This window comes from Arachis hypogaea, chromosome 18 (assembly GCF_003086295.3).
Source record: "Arachis hypogaea cultivar Tifrunner chromosome 18, arahy.Tifrunner.gnm2.J5K5, whole genome shotgun sequence".
In the NCBI taxonomy this organism is placed as follows: Eukaryota; Viridiplantae; Streptophyta; class Magnoliopsida; order Fabales; family Fabaceae; genus Arachis; species Arachis hypogaea.
Window position 1 is genome coordinate 33,650,224 of NC_092053.1, and position 24,098 is coordinate 33,674,321.

At 35.3% G+C, this 24,098-nt stretch overlaps 1 protein-coding gene across 1 annotated transcript in view; it reads left to right on the plus strand.

The window, feature by feature from the left end:
* The first annotated feature begins 1,089 nt into the window (after window positions 1-1,089).
* LOC112769897 (probable leucine-rich repeat receptor-like serine/threonine-protein kinase At3g14840) overlaps window positions 1,090-24,098 on the plus strand; it is a 64,717-nt gene continuing 41,708 nt past the window's right edge. Inside the window, exons 1-6 of the mRNA XM_072224891.1 lie at window positions 1,090-1,302; window positions 3,378-3,561; window positions 6,964-7,035; window positions 7,156-7,224; window positions 7,371-7,442; window positions 7,556-7,627. Coding sequence (XP_072080992.1) covers window positions 1,200-1,302; window positions 3,378-3,561; window positions 6,964-7,035; window positions 7,156-7,224; window positions 7,371-7,442; window positions 7,556-7,627 — 572 coding nt within the window. The 5' untranslated portion in view covers window positions 1,090-1,199. The remainder of the gene's footprint in view (window positions 1,303-3,377; window positions 3,562-6,963; window positions 7,036-7,155; window positions 7,225-7,370; window positions 7,443-7,555; window positions 7,628-24,098) is intronic.

Genomic DNA, 24,098 nt, shown 5'->3' on the forward strand with positions numbered 1-24,098 from the left:
TTTTTTTAACTTATTATTTGCATCGTTAAAAAAATGTTATTTCTCTGTATTTTCTCATCTTTTATCTTTGTCTTCATTATTAGTATCTGAATTTAATAGATCCATCATGAGTGAACGACAAACAAATTAATAAGCTTTAAAATGTTAAAATACAAATGAAAATTTTCTGTATCATACTTTAAAAAACTAGATTACATTATAACTGGATTGTAAATTTTTTTTTTTACACTCCTAAGGAGTTAAAAGTCAATAACATTTCAATTAGATATAAATTATATAACTCAACATATTATTGATGAAAATTTAACCTTCAATTTTTTGCGTATTGATGAACTTATTGTATAGTAATATTCACATTTAAATTTTTCATATAACTATCTTTTTCAATAATTATATTTTTTAAATAAAAAATAACAAACACACATATGCACACATATATATAATAGCAGAGATTCGAACAAAAATATTTAAAACATCTTTAAATAAGAATGTTTGATCTCGTTCATTGAATAGATTATCATGAATTAAATTTTTGACACGTAATCTAAATTAAAAGTATTATCATTATTATTTAAAGTATTGTTATCTTTTAAAATCGTTATTTTAGCTATGATACTAATTTTTTTAATTTGTTTAAAATTTAATTTTTAACAAAATTTTTATTAGAAAATTGTTTTATCTTTTTATTATTTTTTATAATTTAATTATTTATTTTTTTAAATTTTTTTAATTTACTTGTTGATTCAATTTTATTCCTAGTTTATGTTTTTATTATTAACCTACGTTCTTTTAAAACATATTTTTTAACTGTAGCTAAATAAACAACTTTAGAAAAAAATTATTTTTGCTGCCTTTATTTGAGTGTGGTTGCTATATATAATATATAAAAAAAGGAAAAGAAAAAAAAAACTACAATTCACATCCATAAACATGCATGTTTTAGTGTATGATACATTTTGTTGACTTGTTTGAAGTCTTCAATAATAACGATGTACTTTGAAGGACCCTGCCTTTCATTTCCTCCATCTACCTCTATTAATTAATTCAATTTGATCCTTACGGCTTTAACTTCATTCACCAGCTATTTCAACATATATATATATAAACTCTTCCTACTTATGATATAATATAATAATATGTTCCTATATATAATTACCGAACTGCTTTAATAATCATTTCAATTTCATCATCAGCAAAGCATGAACATGATCTCCCCTTATTGTTTCTTCTTGCTTTTGCTTCTTGCTGCCTTTGGCTTTTACTCTCAAGGTTTTGGAGCTACCCAGCTGCCAGAAAATGAAGGTGAGTGTATTCAATTTTCATTAATTTATTTATTTTTATAAATTTGTTTATGTATTCAATAAAAATATATGTCATATTGAGAGTAAATACTACTATACAAATTAAATAATCTAAATGATATGAGATTAATCGTAGACATGGATTCTCCAAAAAATTATGGAAAAAGTTTGGTAACCAAAATTTTTCAGCCATAATTAGCCAAAATTTTCTATATTTTACTTCATTTATATCACTTAATAACAGTTTTATTTTTTACTCCACTCTCTTATCATTTTACTTATCACCGTTCTTATTAAATCTGCTTACTAATGATATTAATTATAAAATTATATCCTTTTTTATTAGACACTATTGTAATCAATACTTAATATTTCTTTTTATAATTTGATTTTTATATATAAAAATACAATAAAAATTAATAATAATTATATTTAAGAATGGTAATTATAATATCAATTACATTAAATAATTGTAATTGACTTTAATTTTTATTTCCTTTAATTCATTTATTACCATTTCAGAAATTAGAAAACGGGAAAACCTTGTTTAATACCTTTATCATTATTACAAGGATCATGAATTGTAGGTCGTATAGGTTAGAAGTCAACAAACACAATTCTAGTTCAATTACAAGCATAATTGGGATAGGCCAAGGAAATTTACAAAAAATTGCTTTTATCATTGTAAATAGTATGATATTTGAAATCGACCTTAACACGGTACTTATGTCAGAAGGAATTGAAGAATAATTTGAACAACATACGGACTTATTCAATGAAATTGTTGTCAGTCAACCAATTTTCGAAAATATTACATTAACTTTGATGAGGTATGGTAATAAACTGATATAATTTTTTTGTGTTTTTATGTACATTTATAATTATACTGTACTAACTAAGTTCATACACATAACATTCATAAGTTCATATACATAACATCTATAATTACATACAACTAACATCTAAAAATTAAATTCATGTTTATTAGATATTACATCCATACACATATCATTTTTTAGTTATTGCATAAGTAACTATCAAGTTACTACAAATGTTTAAATTTTATCATAATTGAATTTAAAAAATGTCAAATTCTTAAATTAATTTATTTAATTGATAAATTTACTCATAACATCCATAAATTTATACACATAACATCCATAATTTCATATTAATAACATCCATAATTTTGTGCACATAATATTCATAATTTCATACTTATGATGTCTATAATTAATAAATTTTTATAATTAATATTACCAAATTTTAAACTATGCATCTTATTGTATTCTTCAAATTATTTCATGTGCACTAATAAGTCATAATTTTAATTATTAATATTTTTTATTTAATATTCATATGTATGCTTATTTATTGATTTTAATATAACAAGTTAATAATTATTTCTAAAAATTTATTTTTTAATTTTTGTTTATATTTTATATTTTATTTTTTACTTTCTAATAGTCTATATGTAAAATATGAGTTGTATAGTAAAAGTAGTTAAAATTTTTTAATTTAAACTCCATAATTTCTGTAGAGAAATTACATTTTAATAAGTAATAATGTGATTGAGGGATGTTAGGGATTTGATTTGAGAGAAACTGAAACTAATTTTAGAAAGAACATTAATGACTCTAACCACGCAGAATAAATGTGAATGATAAGGAAAGTGGTAATAAGGAGGTGTATCTCACTTGCTTATCAAGAGAATGAAAATTTTTTCGTAACATTTCTATATTGTAATTACTTTTTGGCTACCTAGCACTACCCTATATGATTTGAATAGTGTATTAATTCTCATAAATATTCATGATTAGACAAATTAAAATATGGACTCTATCTATTTGAATCCTGTCCAATAATGAATAAATGAAAAAGTTCTGTAACAAAAAAAAAATCAAAAATAGTTTAAATTTATTTTATTTATTATTTATTAATTATTATTGAAATTAATAAATATTAAATAAGACAATGCAAGTTTAGACTTTTTTTTTTTTTTTTCGACTTAGTATTACTAGTGAACATAATATATTGATCGCACTCCTTACTTGTTTGTTGAATTATGTATATCAGTGCAAGCTCTGCAAAGCATAGCAAAGACACTTGGGATCAATAATTGGAATCCTAGCGTTGATGAATGCAATAAGCGGCAGGGAAGAAACAATTGGAGTTCATGTTGGGAATTTAAAGATGATGAATATCAGAATGTTGTCATCTGCAATTGCTCCATTGACACTGTTTGTCATGTCACTAATTTGTACGTGATTTATTTGTTTAATTTGTTTTATTCTCTTGATATATGATTATATGTATACATATAGAGGGGTTTTAAGAGTAGGAGAAGTCCAAGGGTTATATTTATACACTTAAAATATTATACTAATTTTTTTAATCTATCGTTTTTATACTATCACCTTTTTTTCTTTTTATTATTATTATTATTATTATTATTATTATTATTATTATTATAAGGTATCAAGTTTCTTAATGTGCCATATTTTTATGATTAATCATGTTATATATACACTAAAATTAATTACTAATATAAAATATATATTAAAATATAAATATACATTAAAAATAAATTAAATCACATATATATATTTATACATAAATATATTAATAATTAATTTTAGTTACTAATTTTAGTATACAAATTAAATCACTTTTTTGTTTTATGATATATAGGGGTAAATTGTGGTCCTGAACAAGATGAATCAAATGTACACATGCATAGCATTGTTCTAAAAAGTGATTAAATTTGCATATCTGTATGAATAATCGGATACCTTTAGGTAATTGTTTTATGGAAACTAAGAATATTTTATTTTTACTTTAGCTAAAAATAACTTTAAATATCTTTTGAATTTTGCCTTCATTAAATAATTTTTTCTTGTTTTGTTTTGTTTTGTATTTTCCGTGTATTATACATTCTTATATCTGTGTTTGACTTTTCTATCTTTTTTAAATATCCTGTCACCTTTTAGTATTTTTACAAGCATAAACAATTTTGTTTCTTCATTGCATCTGAAAAAAAATATATTCTTAATTAGAATTCAAAATATTTATTTCAAATACAAGTAATTTTTATTTAATTTCAAATTCCCTTAATAATAATTCTTTAAAATTCATAAGAACGTATTATTTATCAAAAAATTTGCATATAATAAATCTATCTTTAAATGATATAGGATATTTTTTATACTGAATTAAAAAAAAAACGGAGAAAATGACACTCATCTCCTTTAAAAGATGTCTAAATAACATTCCCATTCTTTTTATTTATAATAAAATATACACTCTTCTCTTTTACAAGATTAAAATAACATAAATTTTATTTTATTTGACTAAAATACCCATCAATAGCTATTATAATTATAATTATATATATAATAGTAATCATTATTTAATTAATTAAATAATAATAATAATATGAAATACATATTTTAAATTGTATTAGATTTTATTTATTTTTAATATGTTATCACATTACATAAAACATTTTAACTTGTTACAAAGATATAAATTAAATTTTTTTTATATATTTCGATTATTGATGTAAAACATTTATTTGATTATAATATCTTATCAATAATATAAAATATTTTAAATTGTTATAAAAATATACAATTTAAATTTTATATATTTAATGAATATTATTTTAATAAATTTTATTTATTTTTAATTGTTAGAAACAAGAGAGTAATCTGAAGAGTGTATTATTCATCAGATTGTTGTCAAAGGTACAATGTACAAGGGTATATATAGGTGTTAGAAGAATCAAAGTAATAAAAGAACAAAATCCTACAATAAATACATAGATATGCTATATAAATATAAGTGATACTAACTGATCCTAATTATACTCTAACATCCCCCCACAAACTCCAGTGAGATCTAAAGATACCATCTTGAGTTCGGATACTAGAGTTCAAAAACGAGTAGGATGATGAGCCTTCGTGAAGATATCTGCAGTCTGATCCAGAGTTCTAACAGCTATGAGGCGAACAACATCAATAAGTAGACGTTGATGAACAAAGTGACAATCAATCTCAATGTGTTTGGTGCATTCATGAAAAACATCATTATGGGCAATCAGAATAACATTGCGGTTGTCACAAAAAATATCAGTCGAGGACGACTGAGGAGCACCCAAGTCTTTAAGAAGCCAATGAATTGAGACAACATCAGCAGTGGTGTCAACGAGAGCACAGTATTCAATTTCTGTGCTTGAGTGGGCAGTGAACGTTTGCTTCTTGGCTCGCCAGGAAATGGGAGAGTCACCAAGAAACAAACAATAACCAGTAGTAGAACGACGATTAGTGGGATCACCAGTCCAATTAGCATCAGAGTACGCCTGAAAGGATAAAGATGAATGGACAGAAAAATGAAGTCCATGAAATAGAGCACCTTTGATGTAGCGAAGAATGCGAAGAACGGCCGCATAGTGAGTAGTACGAGGAGCAGACAAGAATTGGCTAAGAACATGAACTGGATAGGCGATGTCTGGGCGTGTGACAATCAAGTAGACGAAACCTCCAACTAACTGTCGATAAAGAGTAGAATTATCCAAAACAATGCCATCCATAGGGGTAAATCGAACATTAGGCGCAAGTAGAGTAGACTCAGTGCGACTATCTGTAATCCCAGTGCGAGCAAGAAGATCTGAAGCATACTTAGCTTGAGAGAGATAGATACCAGCATCTGTGGATATGACCTCGAGACCAAGAAAATAACTGGGAGAACCAAGATCTTTCATCTCAAAAGGATGGTGAAGGGATGCTTTGAGATCAGAGATACCATCAATATCATTTCCAATAATACTCATGTCGTCAACATACAAATGCAGAAGAACAACTCCACATTCACTTTTACGAATAAAGAGAGCATTCTTATGAGGGCTGCAAGTAAATCCGAGATTGATAGGAGACAGGAGACGGGTTGATAGAGAGACAAGAGACGGGTTGATAGGAGCAGAGGTGGTAGATTCAGTAGTAGCAGCAACAGCACAAGCAAACACATTCTTGGAGAAGGTGGGATGAGAATGATACTTGAGGTGATCAGGACGTGGAGGGCGAGTAGGACAGGTAGTAATAAAATGTTTCGAGAGCTTGCAGTAATAGCAGAATAGTTGTGAACAATTGTAGCCAATGTGATCTTTCTGTTGGCATTTGCAACATTCAACAGAAAGATAGACTAAGAATAGGTGTCCAGAATGGTTACAGTTTCAACAGAATTTACCTTTCTGTTTGTGGCAGCAAAAACATCCAATTTTTCTATAATAGTAGATACAAAGATCAAAGAGATGAAAGAAAACTGCAAATTCGGGGCCAAAAATGAGAAAACCGACAGCAGAATCGAAAAGATTTCACCAAAAAATCTTAAGGAGGGTCCCACTGTCTGCCACATCAGCTACCACATCAGATGCCACATCAGCAGCCATGTTAGCAGGAAAGGTCGACACGTGGCGACGGCCGACTGAAGAAGGGAGCCACGTCAACTCATTTTTGCAGCCGTACATAAAATAATAATACATATGTTATATCATATATGACAGTTTTGTGATGTATATAAAATTTAAAATAATTTATTTTTTCTTTTAAATTTTCATTATTCTTAAAATATTTCTCCATGGATGGGTTAAATGAATGATAAACAGATGTATGAAACGTCAAAATCTCCCGGGTACCCTGCCGCCTGAGCTAGTGAGATTGCCTTACCTTCAAGAAATGTATGTTTAATTCTACAACTTTATTCCCATTACAATCCTCATTTTTGCAATTTGTTGTTTCATTTCTTCAACGACATTATTTATCTATTTTTATGATATGAACATTTTATCTTTGTGCAGTGATCTTACTTTAAACTACCTGAATGGCACAATTCCTAGAGAATGGGGCTCCTTGAATCTTCTCAACATGTATCGCCAAAATATTTTACAGTTCTATTAATTCAATAGAATAAAATTAATTGACAATGTTAATACTGTATACATAAATCAGTCCTATTCGTCATATGATCCTGAAATATATTAAAAATACTAATACTATAATATATATGACACAGTACTCTTGGAGGAAATCGGTTAACGGGTCCAATACCAAAAGAGATAGCCAACATATCCACACTCAAAAGTTTGTGAGTTTCTTTTTATCCACCTTATAGCTACCAAAGTAAAAGCTTAATTGAAATTTATGTATTCAATGGGACTTAGCCTAATTAATTTAATTTAATTTGCAACGGATATATAGTGTTGCGGAGTCCAATCAACTGTACGGAGATCTTCCTCCTGAGCTTGGGAATCTGACCCAGATTCAAAGACTGTAAGCACCTTAATTAATTACTTTACCTTAAGTTTTATTTGCCAATATTTACATTCAATATGGTACTTATGGTTACAGTGGCTACCATTGCTATATAATTTTAGCTACGCTTAAAAAGTATTTCTAAAATTAAAGTAATAGTAACGTATTTTAATTTGAAAAATAAAAATATTAATTAACAAAATTTAAAAAATTATCACTTTAATTTTAGCAATATTATTTAAGTGCTACTAAAGCTGTTTAGCTATCGTAAGTCGTAACCATAGGCACCAAAAGAGTCAAATATCTCAATAGTCACAATAAAAAAAATCTCAACAGTCAATGACAGAAAAAACTTAATAATCGGAGTTAGCAATAGCTCAGCAAGTGAACCAACCATTGTAATAAATTAAGTGTGTGTTTGGATTACAGTTTGCAAACAGAAATTTGTATAAAATTAATTTTGTAAAATTGATTTTGATGATAAGTTAGTTTGAGTTAACGTGATTTATGTTTGGCAATCTTTATATCAAAATTGATTATAGTAAAATAAATGTTGTTTGGATTATACTACTCAAAATCATTTTTAAATGAAAAATTACTAAAAGAGACATCAATTTTATATACCTGCAAAATCCGAATACTATAAAAAATAATATAAAAAATATTTATCATATAAATAAAATAAATACAATAAAAAATAAAATTATAAAAGAGAGAATTATAAATTTTATAATGTCAGACAAAAAAAATATTCCATAATTTTTTTAGTATCATCAGTACTCTTTAATTTAGTATTATTTTAGACTATAAATTTTTATTATTTATAGAATTAATAAAAAATAAAAAAATTAATACAAAACAAAAATAGAGTACATCAAAGAAAAGAAAAAAATCATATAGATAAGAAATAATAAAAATTCCATAAAACCAACAACATATATCATATGAACAAAAAAATACCATAAAACGTAAATAAAATTCATATGAATAAAATCAAATAAAAAATAAAAAAATTTCATACACAACATAAATACAATGCAGTAAAGTATAGAAAAAAAAAAGAATTCATATGAAAAAATAATAAAAATATCATAAAAATTAATAAAATACCTGAAAAATCAGAACACTATAAAAAAATAAAAAAAAAAGTCAACAATATTTATCATATGAATAAAAGAAATACAATAAAATAAATAAAAAATCATATAAACAAAGCCAACCAAAAATTAAAAAAAAAGATTTTATAAAAATATACATATAAAAAATAATATAGTAAATGATAAAAAAAACTCATATAAAAATATAACATGAGAAATCTGAAGACTTACACAAATAATATAAAAATATTTATCATATAAATAAAAATATAATAAAAAATATAAATAAAAAATATAATAAAAAATATAAAAATTAAAATATGAAAATGAGTACTAAAAATAATAAAAAATTAAAATATTCAATTTGCTAGTGATTGAAATAAATCTGAACGATTTTGATGAAAAAAATTGGAACGAAAAAACTATGAAGAAGTGGAAGAACTACAGAGAACGATTGTGAAGATAATAGTTACTGGTATCATTCTTATAGAAGAAAATGAAGGGTAGGGTTGGTAAAAAAGAAATAAATTTTTTACCTAATTTTCTAATGATAATCAACAACCATGAACGTGAAACGCAGAAGCTACAAATTTTAGCTTCTCCTAAACGTGGGTTCAGAGGCAGAATCAATTCTATGTTCAGAAAGATAAAAATTGCCAAACATCAAAGTGAAACTTTCAAGAAACTCAAACGGGCTTCTCTCCTCCCCAACGTGTTTGCCAAACACACCCTAAATCCACCTATGCCTGTGATATATACAAATATTCATTTGAACCCAACCATTGTAATAAATCCCAAGGTTTTGTACAATAAGGATACATCTCATGATCATAACAATATTTAATGCTCAATCCTCGCTACGCAAGATCGATGATATTAAGACCCAGAATATCACAACTACTTTATCAAAGCACCTTGTCAATGTCGACACAATTTTATGTAGGGGCAATACCAACCCAAACTCGAAAGAAATTGAGGTACCTTGTTCGACTCCCATGGTGCCGCCATCAAGCCAGATTTTCAACCGTACGATGGAAAGCGGTGGTGGGGCATCAGCTGCTGCCTCATTGCTAGAGCTGGACTCCGGGGTTCGGCATCTGCCACCAGAGGCAGCTTTGACGTGGATGTGGACTGCTGAGCAGTAGGAGGCGACGTCGTCGCCATAGACAAAGGCACGTAGTTGAGGTTATGAACTATGATGAACGGTGGTGCACGAATTGTGAATCACACTTTTCACAACTCGTACCACTGACCAGCAAGTGCACTGGGTCGTCCAAGTAATACCTCACGTGAGTAAGGGTCGAATCCCACGGAGATTGTTGGTTTGAAGCAATCTATGGTTATCTTGTAAATCTTAGTCAGGAAGTCAATTATGTTTATCAGTTGAATTGCGAATAACCAAGAGAGCATAAATTAAAGGTTACTTGTTGTGCAGTAATGGAGAATATGTTGGAGTTTTGGAGATGCTTTGTCTTCTGAATCTCTGCTTTCCTCTGTCTTCTTGTTCACGCACGCACATCCTCCTATGGCAAGCTGTGTGTTGGTGGATCACTGTTGTCAATGGCTACCTTCCATCCTTCCAGTGAAAACTACGCTCACGCGCTCTGTCACAGCACGGCTAATCACCGGTTGGTTCTCGATCCGGTTGGAATAGGATTTACTATCCTTTTGCGTCTGTCACTAACGCCCAGCCTTCAGGAGTTTGAAGCTCGTCACAGTCATTCAATCATTGAATCCTACTCGGAATACCACAGACAAGGTTTAGACTTTTCGGATTCTCATGAATGCCGCCATCAGTTCTAGCTTATACCACGGAGATTCTGATTAAGGAATCTAAGAGATACTCATTCAATCGTATATAAAACAGAGGTGGTTGTCAGGCACACGTTCATGATTTGAGGAAGGTGATGAGTGTCACAAATCATCACCTCCATCACAGTTAAGCGCGAATGAACATCTTAGATAGGAACAAGCGTGTTCGAATGGAAAACAGAAATACTTGCATTAATTCATTGAGACACAGCAGAGCTCCTCACCCCCAACAATGGGGTTTAGAGACTCATGCCGTCAGAGAATACAAGGGTTTGATCTAAAATGTCATCCGGTACAAAATAAGTCTCTAAAAGTTGTTTAAATACTAAACTAGTAGCCTAGGTTTACAACAAATGAGTAAACTATGATGGATGATGCAGAGGCCCACTTCTGGGGCCCACTTGGTGTGTGCTGGGGCTGAGAATTAAGCAATCCACGTGCAGAGGCCATTTGTGGAGTTGAACGCCAGTTTTTGTGCCAGTTTGGGCGTTCAACTCCAGCTTTTGATCCTTTTCTGGCGCTGGACGCCAGAATTGGGCAGAGAACTGGCGTTGAACGCCAGTTTACGTCATCTATCCTTGTGCAAAGTATGGACTATTATATATTGTTGGAAAGCCCTGGATGTCTACTTTCCAACGCAATTGGAAGCATGCCATTTCGAGTTCTGTAGCTCCAGAAAATCCACTTTGAGTGCAGAGAGGTCAGAATCCAACAGCATCAGCAGTCCTTTTTCAGCCTGAATCAGATTTTTGCTCAGCTCCCTCAATTTCAGCCAAAAAAATACCTGAAATTACAGAAAAACACACAACTCATAGTAAAGTCCAGAAATATGATTTTTTCCTAAAAACTAATAAAAATAGACTAAAAACTAACTAAAACATACTCAAAACTATATGAAATTATCCCCAAAAAGCGTATAAAATATCCGCTCATCACAACACCAAACTTAAACTGTTGCTTGTCCTCAAGCAACTAGATAAATAAAATAGAAGACTAATAGGTTGAGAAGCAATAATATCTCAGAGTTTTTGATTGAAGCTCAGATTCTAATTAGATGAGCGGGACTAGTAGCTTTTTGCTTCTGAACAGTTTTGGCATCTCACTTTATCCATTGAAGCTCAGAGTGATTGGCATCTATAGGAACTTAGAATTCAGATAGTGTTATTGATTCTCTTAGTTCAGTGTGATGATTCTTGAACACAGCTTCTTTATGAGTCTTGGCTGTGGCCCTAAGCACTTTGTTTTCCAGTATTACCACCGGATACATAAATGCCACAGACACATAACTGGGTGAACCTTTTCAGATTGTGACTCAGCTTTGCTGAAGTCCCCAATTAGAGGTGTCCAGAGTTCTTAAGCACACTCTTCTTTTTGCTTTGGACCTTGACTTTAACCGCTCAGTCTCAAGTTTTCACTTGACACCTTCACGCCACAAGCACATGGTTAGGGACAGCTTGGTTTAGCCGCTTAGACCAGGATTTTAGTCCTTTAGGCCCTCCTATCCACTGATGCTCAAAGCTTTGGGATCCTTTTTATTTGCCCTTGCCTTTTGGTTTTAAGGGTCATTGGCTTTTTCTGCTTGCTTTTTTTTTTCTGCAAGCTTTGTTCTTTGCTGCTTTTTCTTGCTTCAAGAATCATTTTTATGATTTTTCAGATTATCAATAACATGTCTCATGTTCATCATTCTTTCAAGAGCCAACATATTTAACAGTCTTAAACAACAAATTCAAAAGACATATGCACTGTTCAGGCATTCATTCAGAAGACAGAAAGCATTGCCACCACATTTAACTAATTAGAATTTCTCTTATTAAAACTCGAAATTTTATTGCCTCTTATTCAAAAGATCTACTACTTTATTCATGTTTGCTGATGATGAGAAAAATAAACTATAGCTTAATTGGAGATAAAATCAAAATAGATACTAATTACTACTATATGACTTCTAAGGTAAACTTTTATAAGGACACTGTCACAGAGTTAAGGCAGAAATTGGAAATTAACAACCTTTATTCTGGGGGCACGGGGGTTCCTCTGATCCTTGGGGTGCTTGGTCCTACAAGAGAAGACTTTTGGCGCTTCAATTCCCTTAAGTCACGCCCCTGCTCCTCTTGTTCTTTAAACATATAGGTCAGCATTTGACTGTGTTCCTTCTGTTCTTTTATTATTTGCTCCATAGCTTCCCGTATCTTGGTAACGGACGTCTCAAGATATTCCCAGTATTCAGCTTGAGGGATCTCTGAGAGGAATTCCTGTGCTCTTTTCTTGATGGGATCCTCCTGTGCTTGTTGTTTTTCCATTGATGCTTTGGTGATTGGCTTTTCAATTAGGATATATTCAGTTATTCCCATCCTTACTCCAGCGTCCTTGCAGAGTAGAGAAATCACGCTTGGATAAGCCAATCTGGCCTCTTTTGAATTTTTGTTGGCAATCTTGTAGAGTTCAGTTGAAATCAGCTGATGAACCTCCACTTCCTTCCCCATCATGATGCAATGGATCATCACTGCTCTTTTAACTGTGACTTCAGAGCGGTTGCTAGTGGGCAACAGAGAACGCCCAATGAAGTCCAGCCATCCTCTGGCGACTGGTTTGAGATCCTCTCTCTTGAGTTGATTTGGGACACCCTTTGTGTTGGTGGTCCACCTGGCTCCAGGGATACATATGTCCTCTAGAATTTTATCCAGGTCAATGTTTGCTCTCATCATCCTCCTGTTGAAGGAGTCTGGATCATCCTTTAGTTGAGGTAGCTTTAAGATCTCTCTGATCTTGTCAGGGGTGGTATGAACAATCTTCCCTCTGACCATGGTCCGAAATTCATAGAAGGCAGTTCCACCAGATAGTTTTTGCTTGTCAGTCTGCCACATATTACCATAGAACTCCTGGACCATGTTCCTTCCCACTTTCGTTTCAGGATTAGCTAGGACTTCCCAGTTCCTGATTCGAATTTGCTCCTGGATCTCCGGATATTCATCTTCTTTCAGATCGAATCTAACTTCCGGGATCACTGATCTCAGACCCATTACTTTAAGATAATGGTCTGAATGTTCTTTAGATAAGAACTTCCCTTGATTCTAAAGTGGTTTTGGAATGCTCTCTTTCTTGCCTCTTGGAGTGGGTTGTTTTCCTTTAGGAGCCATGATCTTAGTGATCTCGGATAAACACACCAAACTTAGAGGTTTGCTTGTCCTCAAGCAAAAGAAAAGAAAGAAGAGGGGTAGAAGGAGAGCTAGGTGCAATTGTTGATGGAGGATGAGGGAGGCCGAACCCAAATTTAAAGGGATGGGGGGGGGGTTTCGAAAAATTGGAAAAGATAAGATAAGAAGATTGAGTTGAAAAAAAGATAAGATAGAAAATATAATTTAATTTTGAAAAGATATGATAGATTTTTGAAAAAGATAAATCTGAATTTTGAAAAAGATAATATAGAGATTTGAAAAATGTATAGATTAGTTGAAAAGATTTTTGAGTGAAAAAGATAGATTTGTTTTCAGAAAAGATTTGAAAAGAGTTGGATTGAATTTGGAAAGATGGAATTTTAGAAATTAAGGATTTTAGAAATCAGGGTTCTTGACATGTTCATGTAAAAATCATGCATTGAAGCATAAAAATTAAAATTAAAATGGAAATACGTGTGGAAAAAATGAATTTGGCTCCTCCCTGTCTTCCTGGCGTTTGAACGCCCAAACACTGCCTGTTTTGGGCGTTCAGCGCCCAATTGCTGCTCTCCTGGGCGTTCAACGCCCAGCTGCTGCCATTACTGGCGTTCAACGCCCAGTGGGTGCCCCTTTCTGGCGTTGAACGCCCAGCTGCTACCATCACTGGCGTTCAGTGCCCAGTGGATGCCCATTTTGGGCGTTGAACGCCCAAAATGTTCTTTTACTGGCGTTTTCTTGCCAGTGAGATTTTTTTCTCTGTTTTGTGTGCCGAGGTCTTCTGTAAATGATTATTTACCTTGTTATCAATGAACTCTATATAAACAATTAAAAACAAAAATAGAAATAGGGCAAAATGCTTAGAGGATTGTTGCCCCATGGCTGGGTTACCTCCCAGCAAGCGCTTCTTTATTGTCTTTAGCTGGACCTTGCTGAGCTTTTAATCTAGCTTCAGCCTTGAGCATTCTTGCTCGATGTTGCCTTCAAGATAATGCTTGATTCTCTGTCCATTGACAATGAACTTCTTATCAGAATCAATATCTTGAAGCTCCACATAACCATATGGTGACACACTTGTAATCACGTATGGTCCCCTCCACCGGGATTTCAGTTTCCCGGGGAATAGCCTGAGTCTAGAGTTAAACAACAGGACCTTCTGTCCTGGTTCAAAGATTCTAGATGACAGCTTTCTGTCATGCCATTTTTTTTATTTTTCTTTATAAAGCTTGGAATTTTCGAAAGCTGTGAATCTGAATTCCTCTAGCTCATTTAGCTGGAGCAATCGTTTTTCTCCTGCTAATTTGGCATCAAAGTTTAGGAATCTAGTTGCCCAGTAGGCCTTATGTTCCAGTTCCACGGGTAGGTGACATGCCTTACCATACACGAGTTGGTATGGAGATGTCCCTATGGGGGTCTTGAATGCTGTCCTGTAAGCCCACAGAGCATCATCCAGGCTCCGTGCCCAATCCTTTCTACGGGTATTTACTGTCCGTTCCAGGATTCTCTTTAATTCTCTGTTAGAGACTTCAGCTTGCCCCATGGCAGAGTAAAGCTGTTTATTGCAGAAGTGAGTGCCCCCATCACTGATTAGTACTCTAGGGACACCAAACCTGCTAAAGATATGTTTCTGGAGGAACTTTAGCACTGTTTTAGTATCATTGGTGGGTGTGGCAATAGCCTCAACCCATTTTGATACATAGTCAACTGCCACCAGAATATAAGTGTTTGAGTATGATGGTGGGAAAGGTCCCATAAAGTCAATTCTCCATACGTCAAACAACTCAATTTCCAAGATTCCTTGTTGAGGCATAGCGTAACCATGAGGCAGATTACCAGCTCTTTGGCAACTGTCACAATTACGTACAAACTCTCGGGAATCTTTATAGAGTGTGGGCCAATAGAAGCCACATTGGAGGACCTTGGTGGCTGTTCGCTCACCTCCGAAATGGCCTCCATATTGAGAGCCGTGGCAATGCCACAGGATCCTCTGTGCTTCTTCTCTAGGCACACACCTACGGATGATTCCGTCTGCACATCTCTTAAAGAGATAAGGTTCATCCCACAAGTAGTACTTTGCATCAGTAATTAATTTCTTCTTTTGTATCCTGTTGTACTCCTTGGGTATGAACCTTGCAGCTTTATAGTTTGCAATATCGGCAAACCATGGTGCTTCCTGAATGGTGAATAAATGCTCATCAGGAAACGTCTCAGAGATCTCAAGAGAAGGGAGGGACGTTGATGAGCGGATATTTTATACGCTTTTTGGGGATAATTTCATATAGTTTAGAGTATGTTTTAGTTAGTTTTTAGTTTATTTCCATTAGTTTTTAGGAAAAATTCATATTTCTGGACTTTACTATGAGTCGTTTATTTTTCTGTAATTTCAGGTATTTTTCTGGCTGAAATTGAAGGAGCTGAGCAAAAATCTGATTCAGGCTGAAAAAGGACTGCTGATGCTGTTGGATTATGACCTCCCTGCACTCAAAGTGGATTTTCTGGAGCTACAGAACTCGAAATGGTGTGCTTCCAATTGCGTTGAAAAGTAGACATCCAGGGCTTTCCAGCAATATATAATAGTTCATACTTTGCACAAGAATAGACGACGTAAACTGGCGTTCAACGCCAGTCCTCTGCCCAATTCTGGCGTCCAGCGCCAGAAAAGGATCAAAAACTGGAGTTGAACGCCCAAACTGGCACAAAAACTGGCGTTCAACTCCACAAATGGCCTCTGCACGTGAATTGCTTAAGTCTCAGCCCCAGCACACACCAAGTGGGCCCCAGCACACAGAAGTGGGCCCCAGAAGTGAATTTCTGCATCATCCATCATAGTTTATCCAATTTTTGTAAACCTAGGCTACTAGTTTAGTATTTAAACAACTTTTAGAGATTGATTTTATATCTCATGACATTTCAGATCTAAACTTTGTATTCTCTGACGGCATGAGTCTCTAAACCCCATTGTTGGGGGTGAGGAGCTCTGCTGTGTCTCGATGAATTAATGCAAGTATTTCTGTTTTCCATTCAAACACGCTTGTTCCTATCTAAGATGTTCATTCGCGCTTAACTGTGATGGAGGTGATGAACTGTGACACTCATCACCTTCCTCAAATCATGAACATGTGCCTGACAACCACCTCCGTTCTATATACGATTGAATGAGTATCTCTTAGATTCCTTAATCAGAATCTCCGTGGTATAAGCTAGAACTGATGGCAGCATTCATGAGAATCCGGAAAGTCTAAACCTTGTCTGTGGTATTCCGAGTAGGATTCAAGGATTGAATGACTGTGACGAGCTTCAAACTCTTGAAGGCTGGGCGTTAGTGACAGACGCAAAAGGATAGTAAATCCTATTCCAACCGGATCGAGAACCAACCGGTGATTAGCCGTGCTGTGACAGAGCGCGTGAGCGTAGTTTTCACTGGGAGGACGGAAGGTAGCCATTGACAACGGTGATCCACCAACACACAGCTTGCCATAGGAGGGCATGCGTGCGTGAATCAGAAGACAGAGGAAAGCAGAGATTCAGAAGACAAAGCATCTCCAAAACTCCAACATATTCTCCATTACTGCACAACAAGTAATCTTTAATTTATGTTCTCTTGGTTATTCACAATTCAACTGATAAACATAATTGACTTCCTGACTAAGATTTACAAGATAACCATAGATTGCTTCAAACCAACAATCTCCGTGGGATTCGACCCTTACTCACGTGAGGTATTACTTGGACGACCCAGTGCACTTGCTGGTTAGTGGTACGCATTGTGAAAAGTGTGATTCACAATTCGTGCACCAAGTTTTTGGCGCCATTGCCGGGGATTGTTCGTGTTTGGACAACTAACGGTTTATTTTGTTGCTTAGATTAGGAAAAATTTTCTCTTTTTGGTTTAGAGTCTTTTATTATTTATCCCTTGTTAAAACACTTTAAATTTATAGCTCAGTTAATTAGAACGTGGTGTTTATGTTCATGGTAATTGGCTATCATATTTTTTAAAACCTTTTTCAAAAATAATTTTTCTGTTAAATCTTGTGCCAAACTTTAAGTTTGGTGTTTTCAAAAATAATCTTTCTTAAAATTTTCGAAAATTTTCATAACTCATTTGGCTAGAGCGTTAATCTGTGTTCTTGGTAATTGGGTTAGAGTCTTTTATTTTCTTTTCAAAACCTTCTTTTTCATAAATAATATTTTTTCTATTAAATCTTGTGCCAAACTTTAAGTTTGGTGTTTTCTTGTTGATTTTCCTTTGGTTTTCGAAAATTTTGGTTTGGTTTTCTAAAAATTTTAAGTTTGGTATTCTTTCTTCATGTTCTTGTGTTCTTGTGAATCTTCAAAGTGTTCTTGAGTTCTCCTTGTGTCTTGATCTTAAAATTTTTAAGTTTGGTGTTCCTTGGTGTTTTCCCTCCAAAATTTTCAAAAACAAGGAGCATTAGATCTAAAAATTTTAAATCTTGTACTATCTTATTGTTTTTCTCTCTCCTCACTAAATTCAAAAATATCTTTTCAAAATATCTTTTCTAACTTCCTAACTTCTTATCTTTTCAAAATTTGTTTCAACTAACCAACTAACTTTTTGTTTGTTTCTTAACTTTTTCAAAACCACCTAACTAACTCTTTCTCTCTAATTTTCGAAAATATCTTCCCTCTTTTTCAAAAATTTCTTTTTTTTAACTAATTAATTCTTATTTTCTTTTACGAAAAAAAAAATATTTTTAATTTCAAAATTCAAATTCTTTTTAGTTATTTTATTTTATTTAAGTATTTACTTCTTATAAAATAAAATAAATAAAAAGATAAATCAGTCCAAGTTATATCCATATATCCATCATGGACATAAGTGGAAATGAACAGTCCAGGAGGACTCTGGGGTCATATTCTAACCCCTCTACTGCTTCATATGGGAGTAGCATATGCATACCCTCCATTGGAGTTAGTAGCTTTGAGTTGAATCCTCAGCTCATTATCATGGTGCAGCAAAGTTGCCAGTATTCCGGTCTTCCACAGGAAGAACCTACAGAGTTTCTGGCGCAGTTTTTACAAATTGCTGACACAGTACATGATAAAGAAATAGATCAGGATGTCTACAGACTATTACTATTTCCATTTGCTGTAAAAGATCAAGCTAAGAGGTGGTTGAATAACCAACCTAAGGCCAGCATAAGGACATGGAAACAGCTGACAGAAAAATTCCTGAATCAATATTTCCCTCCAAAAAGGATGACACAGCTAAGGCTGGACATCCAAGGCTTCAAGCAAGGAGATAATGAATCTCTTTATGATGCCTGGGAGAGATACAGAGAGATGCTACGAAAATGCCCCTCTGAAATGTTTTCAGAGTGGGTTCAGTTAGACATCTTCTACTATGGGCTTGCAAAAGGAGCTCAGATGTCTCTAGATTACTCAGCTGGTGGATCTATCCATATGAGAAAGACAATTGAAGAGGCTCAAGAGCTCATTGATACAGTTGCCAGGAATCAGCATCTGTATCTAAGCAGCAACCCTTCCATGAATGAAGAGGTTAAAACAGTAACTGCTGAATTCAGTACTGTAAAACAAGCTGCTGAATTCAATCAGCAATTGGATTTTCTAACAAAGCAGCTAGCTGAATTCAAGGACAGGCTACAGGAGACAAGGATAGCTAATATACATATGGACGAACAGTTTAAGCAAACAAAGCAGCAGCTATCAAGGCAAATAGCAGAAGAATGCCAAGCAGTTCAATTAAGAAGTGGGAAAACATTAAATACCCCACCTCAAGGCATCAAAAATTCAAGAAATGAGCAACCCACCAAAGATTCACCTGAGGACAGTAAGAGCCCAGGGAAAAATAATTCTGGCACTAAAACGCCAGAAAATGGGTGGAAGGCTGGTGCTGAACGCCCAGATCATGCCCAAAACTGGCGTTCAGCGCCAGAAACAAGGCAGGATTGGCGTTCAACGCCAGAAATGGGCAAGAATCTGGCGTTGAATGCCTAAATGGGGCAGAATCCAGCATTGAACGCCCAAAATGGGTACATTTCTAGCGTTCAGGCGCCAGGAACAGACAGTGAGCTGGCGTCTAACGTCACTCCAGCTTCTGACTCTGGCACTCAATTGCCAGTGAGGGATCAGACACACACAAGTGCTGATAACAACCCCTCTAAAAAGGCTTCTTTAACCACTAAGGTTGAGGAATATAAAGCCAAGATACCTTATCCTCAAAAACTCCGGAAAGAGGAGCAGGATAAGCAATTTGCTCGCTTTGCAGATTATCTAAGGACTCTTGAAATAAAGATTCCATTTGCAGAGGCACTTGAGCAAATACCTTCTTATGCCAAGTTCATGAAAGAGATCTTGAGTCATAAAAAGGAGTGGAGAGAAACAGAAAGAGTTCTCCTCACTGAAGAATGCAGTGCAGTCATTCTGAAAAGCTTTCCTGAAAAGCTTAAAGACCCTGGGAGTTTTCTGATACCATGCATATTAGAAGGTGATTGCACCAAGACAGCTTTATGCGATCTTGGGGCGAGCATCAACCTGATACCTGCATCCACTATCAGGAAGCTTGGCTTAACTGAAGAAGTTAAACCAACCCAGATATGTCTCCAACTTGCTGATGGTTCCACTAAATACCCATCAGGCGTGATTGAGGACATGATTGTCAGAGTTGGGCCATTCGCCTTTCCCACTGACTTTGTTGTGCTGGAAATGGAGGAGCACAAGAGTGCCACTCTCATTCTAGGAAGACCCTTCCTAGCAACTGGACGATCCCTCATTGACGTCCAACATGGGGAAATAACCCTGAGAGTCAACGATGACGAGTTCAAGTTGAACGCTGTCAAAGCCATGCAGCATCCAGACACATCAACAGACTGCATGAAAGTTGACCTTATTGACTCTTTGGTAGAAGAGATCAACATGGCTGAGAGTCTCGAATCAGAGTTGGAAGACATCTTTAAAGATGTTCAGCCTGATTTGGAGGATTCAGGGGACATGAAAGAGCCTCTAAACTTTCTTCTGAAAGAGGAAAAACCTCCTAAACCAGAGCTCAAGCCACTGCCACCATCCTTGAAATATGCATTTCTAGGAGAAGGTGACACTTTTCCAGTGATCATAAGCTCTGCTTTAAATTCACAGGAAGAGGAAGCACTTATTCAAGTGCTAAGGACACACAAGACAGCTCTTGGGTGGTCCATAGGTGACCTTAAGGGCATAAGCCCAGCTAGATGCATGCACAAAATCCTATTGGAGGATAATGCCAAACCAATGGTTCAACCACAGAGGCGGCTAAATCCAGCCATGAAGGAAGTGGTGCAGAAAGAGGTCACCAAATTACTAGAGGCTGGGATTATTTATCCCATTTCTGATAGCCCCTGGGTGAGCCCTGTTCAAGTCATCCCAAAAAAGGGAGGCATGACAGTGATTCATAATGAAAAAAATGAACTGGTTCCTACAAGAACAGTTACAGGGTGGCGCATGTGTATTGACTACAGAAGGCTCAATACAGCCACCAGAAAGGATCATTTTCCTTTACCATTCATAGACCAGATGCTAGAGAGACTAGCAGGTCATGATTATTACTGCTTTTTGGATGGCTACTCAGGCTATAACCAGATTGCAGTAGATCCCTAGGATCAAGAGAAAACAGCATTCACATGTCCATCCGGAGTGTTTGCTTATAGAAGGATGCCCTTTGGGCTATGCAATGCACCTGCAACCTTCCAGAGATGCATGCTCTCTATTTTCTCTGATATGGTGGAAAAATTTCTGGAAGTCTTCATGGATGACTTCTCAGTATATGGAGACTCATTCAGCTCCTGTCTTGATCACCTAAAACTTGTTCTGAAAAGATGCCAAGAAACCAACCTAGTTTTAAACTGGGAAAAGTGTCACTTCATGGTGACTGAAGGAATTGTTCTTGGGCATAAAATCTCAAACAAGGGAATAGAGGTGGATCAAGCAAAAATAGAGGTAATTGAAAAATTACCACCACCTGCCAATGTTAAGGCAATCAGAAGCTTTCTGGGGCATGCAGGATTCTATAGGAGGTTTATAAAGGATTTTTCAAAAATCGCAAAACCTCTAAGCAATCTGCTTGCTGCTGACACGCCATTTGTGTTTGACACAGAGTGCCTGCAGGCGTTTGAAACGCTGAAAGCTAAGCTGGTCACAGCACCAGTCATTTCTGCACCAGACTGGACATTACCATTTGAGCTAATGTGTGATGCCAGTGATCATGCCATTGGTGCAGTATTGGGACAGAGGCATGACAAGCTTCTGCATGTCATTTATTATGCCAGTCGCATTTTAAATGATGCCCAGAAAAATTACACAACCACAGAAAAGGAATTACTTGCAGTGGTTTACGCTATTGACAAGTTCAGATCCTACTTAGTAGGATCAAAGGTGATTGTGTACACTGACCATGCTGCTCTTAAGTATCTACTCACAAAGCAGGATTCAAAACCCAGGCTCATCAGATGGGTATTGCTTCTGTAAGAGTTTGATATAGAAATAAGAGACAGAAAAGGGACAGAGAACCAAGTAGCTGATCATCTGTCCCGGATAGAGCCAGTGGAAGGGACGTCCCTCCCCTTCCTTGAGATCTCTGAGACGTTCCCTGATGAGCATCTATTTGCCATTCAGGAAGCACCATGGTTTGCCGATATTGCAAACTATAAAGCTGCAAGGTTCATACCCAAGGAGTACAATAGAATACAAAAAAAGAAACTAATTACTGATGCAAAGTACTACTTGTGGGATGAGCCCTATCTCTTTAAGAGATGTGCAGACGGAATTATCCGTAGGTGTGTCCCCAGAGAGGAAGCACAGAGAATCCTATGGCATTGCCATGGATCTCAATATGGAGGCCATTTCGGAGGTGAGCGAACAGCCACCAAGGTCCTCCAATGTGGCTTCTATTGGCCCACACTCTATAAAGATTCCCGAGAGTTTGTACGTAATTGTGACAGTTGCCAAAGAGCTGGTAATCTGCCTCATGGTTACGCCATGCCTCAACAAGGAATCTTGGAAATAGAGTTGTTTGATGTATGGGGAATTGACTTCATGGGACCTTTCCCACCATCATACTCAAACACTTATATTCTGGTGGCAGTTGACTATGTATCAAAATGGGTTGAGGCTATTGCCACACCCACCAATGATACTAAAACAGTGCTGAAGTTCCTCCAGAAACATATCTTTAGCAGGTTTGGTGTCCCTAGAGTGTTAATCAGTGATGGGGGCACTCACTTCTGCAATAAACAGCTTTACTCTGCCATGGTTCGGTATGGAATTCGCCACAAAGTGGCCACTCCATATCATCCACAAACCAACGGGCAAGCTGAAGTCTCTAACAGAGAATTAAAGAGAATCCTGGAACGGACAGTAAATACCCATAGAAAGGATTGGGCAAGGAGCTTGGATGATGCTCTGTGGGCTTACAGAACAGCATTCAAGACCCCTATAGGGACCTCTCCATACCAACTCGTGTATGGTAAGGCATGCCACTTGCCCGTGGAACTGGAACATAAGGCCTACTGGGCAACCAGATTCCTAAACTTAGATGCCAAATTAGCAGGAGAAAAACGATTGCTCCAGCTAAATGAGCTAGAGGAATTCAGATTCACAGCTTTCGAAAATGCCAAGCTTTATAAAGAAAAATAAAAAAAATGGCATGACAGAAAGCTGTCATCTAGAATCTTTGAACCAGGACAGAAGGTCCTGTTGTTTAACTCTAGACTCAGGCTATTCCCCGGGAAACTGAAATCCCGGTGGAGGGGACCATACGTGATTACAAGTGTGTCACCATATGGTTACGTGGAGCTTCAAGATATTGATTCTGATAAGAAGTTCATTGTCAATGGACAAAGAATCAAGCATTATCTTGAAGGCAACATTGAGCAAGAATGCTCAAGGCTGAAGCTAGATTAAAAGCTCAGCAAGGTCCAGCTAAAGACAATAAAGAAGCGCTTTCTGGGAGGCAACCTAGCCATGGGGCAACAATCCTCTAAGCATTTTGCCCTATTTTTATTTTTATTTGTTTATATAAAGTTCACTGACACTAAGGTAAAGAATCATTTGCATAAGTTTACAGGGTTACAGAAGGAACCTACGCACAAAACAGAGATAGGGAGCTTACTGGCAAGAAAACGCCAGTGAAGGCCATTTTGGGCGTTCAGCGCCCAAAATGGGCATCCAGTGGGCGCTGAACGCCAGTAAGGATAGCTATCTGGCGTTCAACGCCAGAAAAGGGCAACAACTGGGCGTTGAACGCCCAGGAGAGCAGCATTTGGGCGTTGAACGCCCAAAACAGGCAGTGTTTGGGCGTTCAAACGCCAGGATGGTGGGGAGGAGCTCTCCTTCTACCCATCTCCTTCTTTTTCTTTTGCTTGAGGACAAGCAAAGCTCTAAGTTTGGTGTGCTTATCCGTGATCACTAAGATCATGGCCC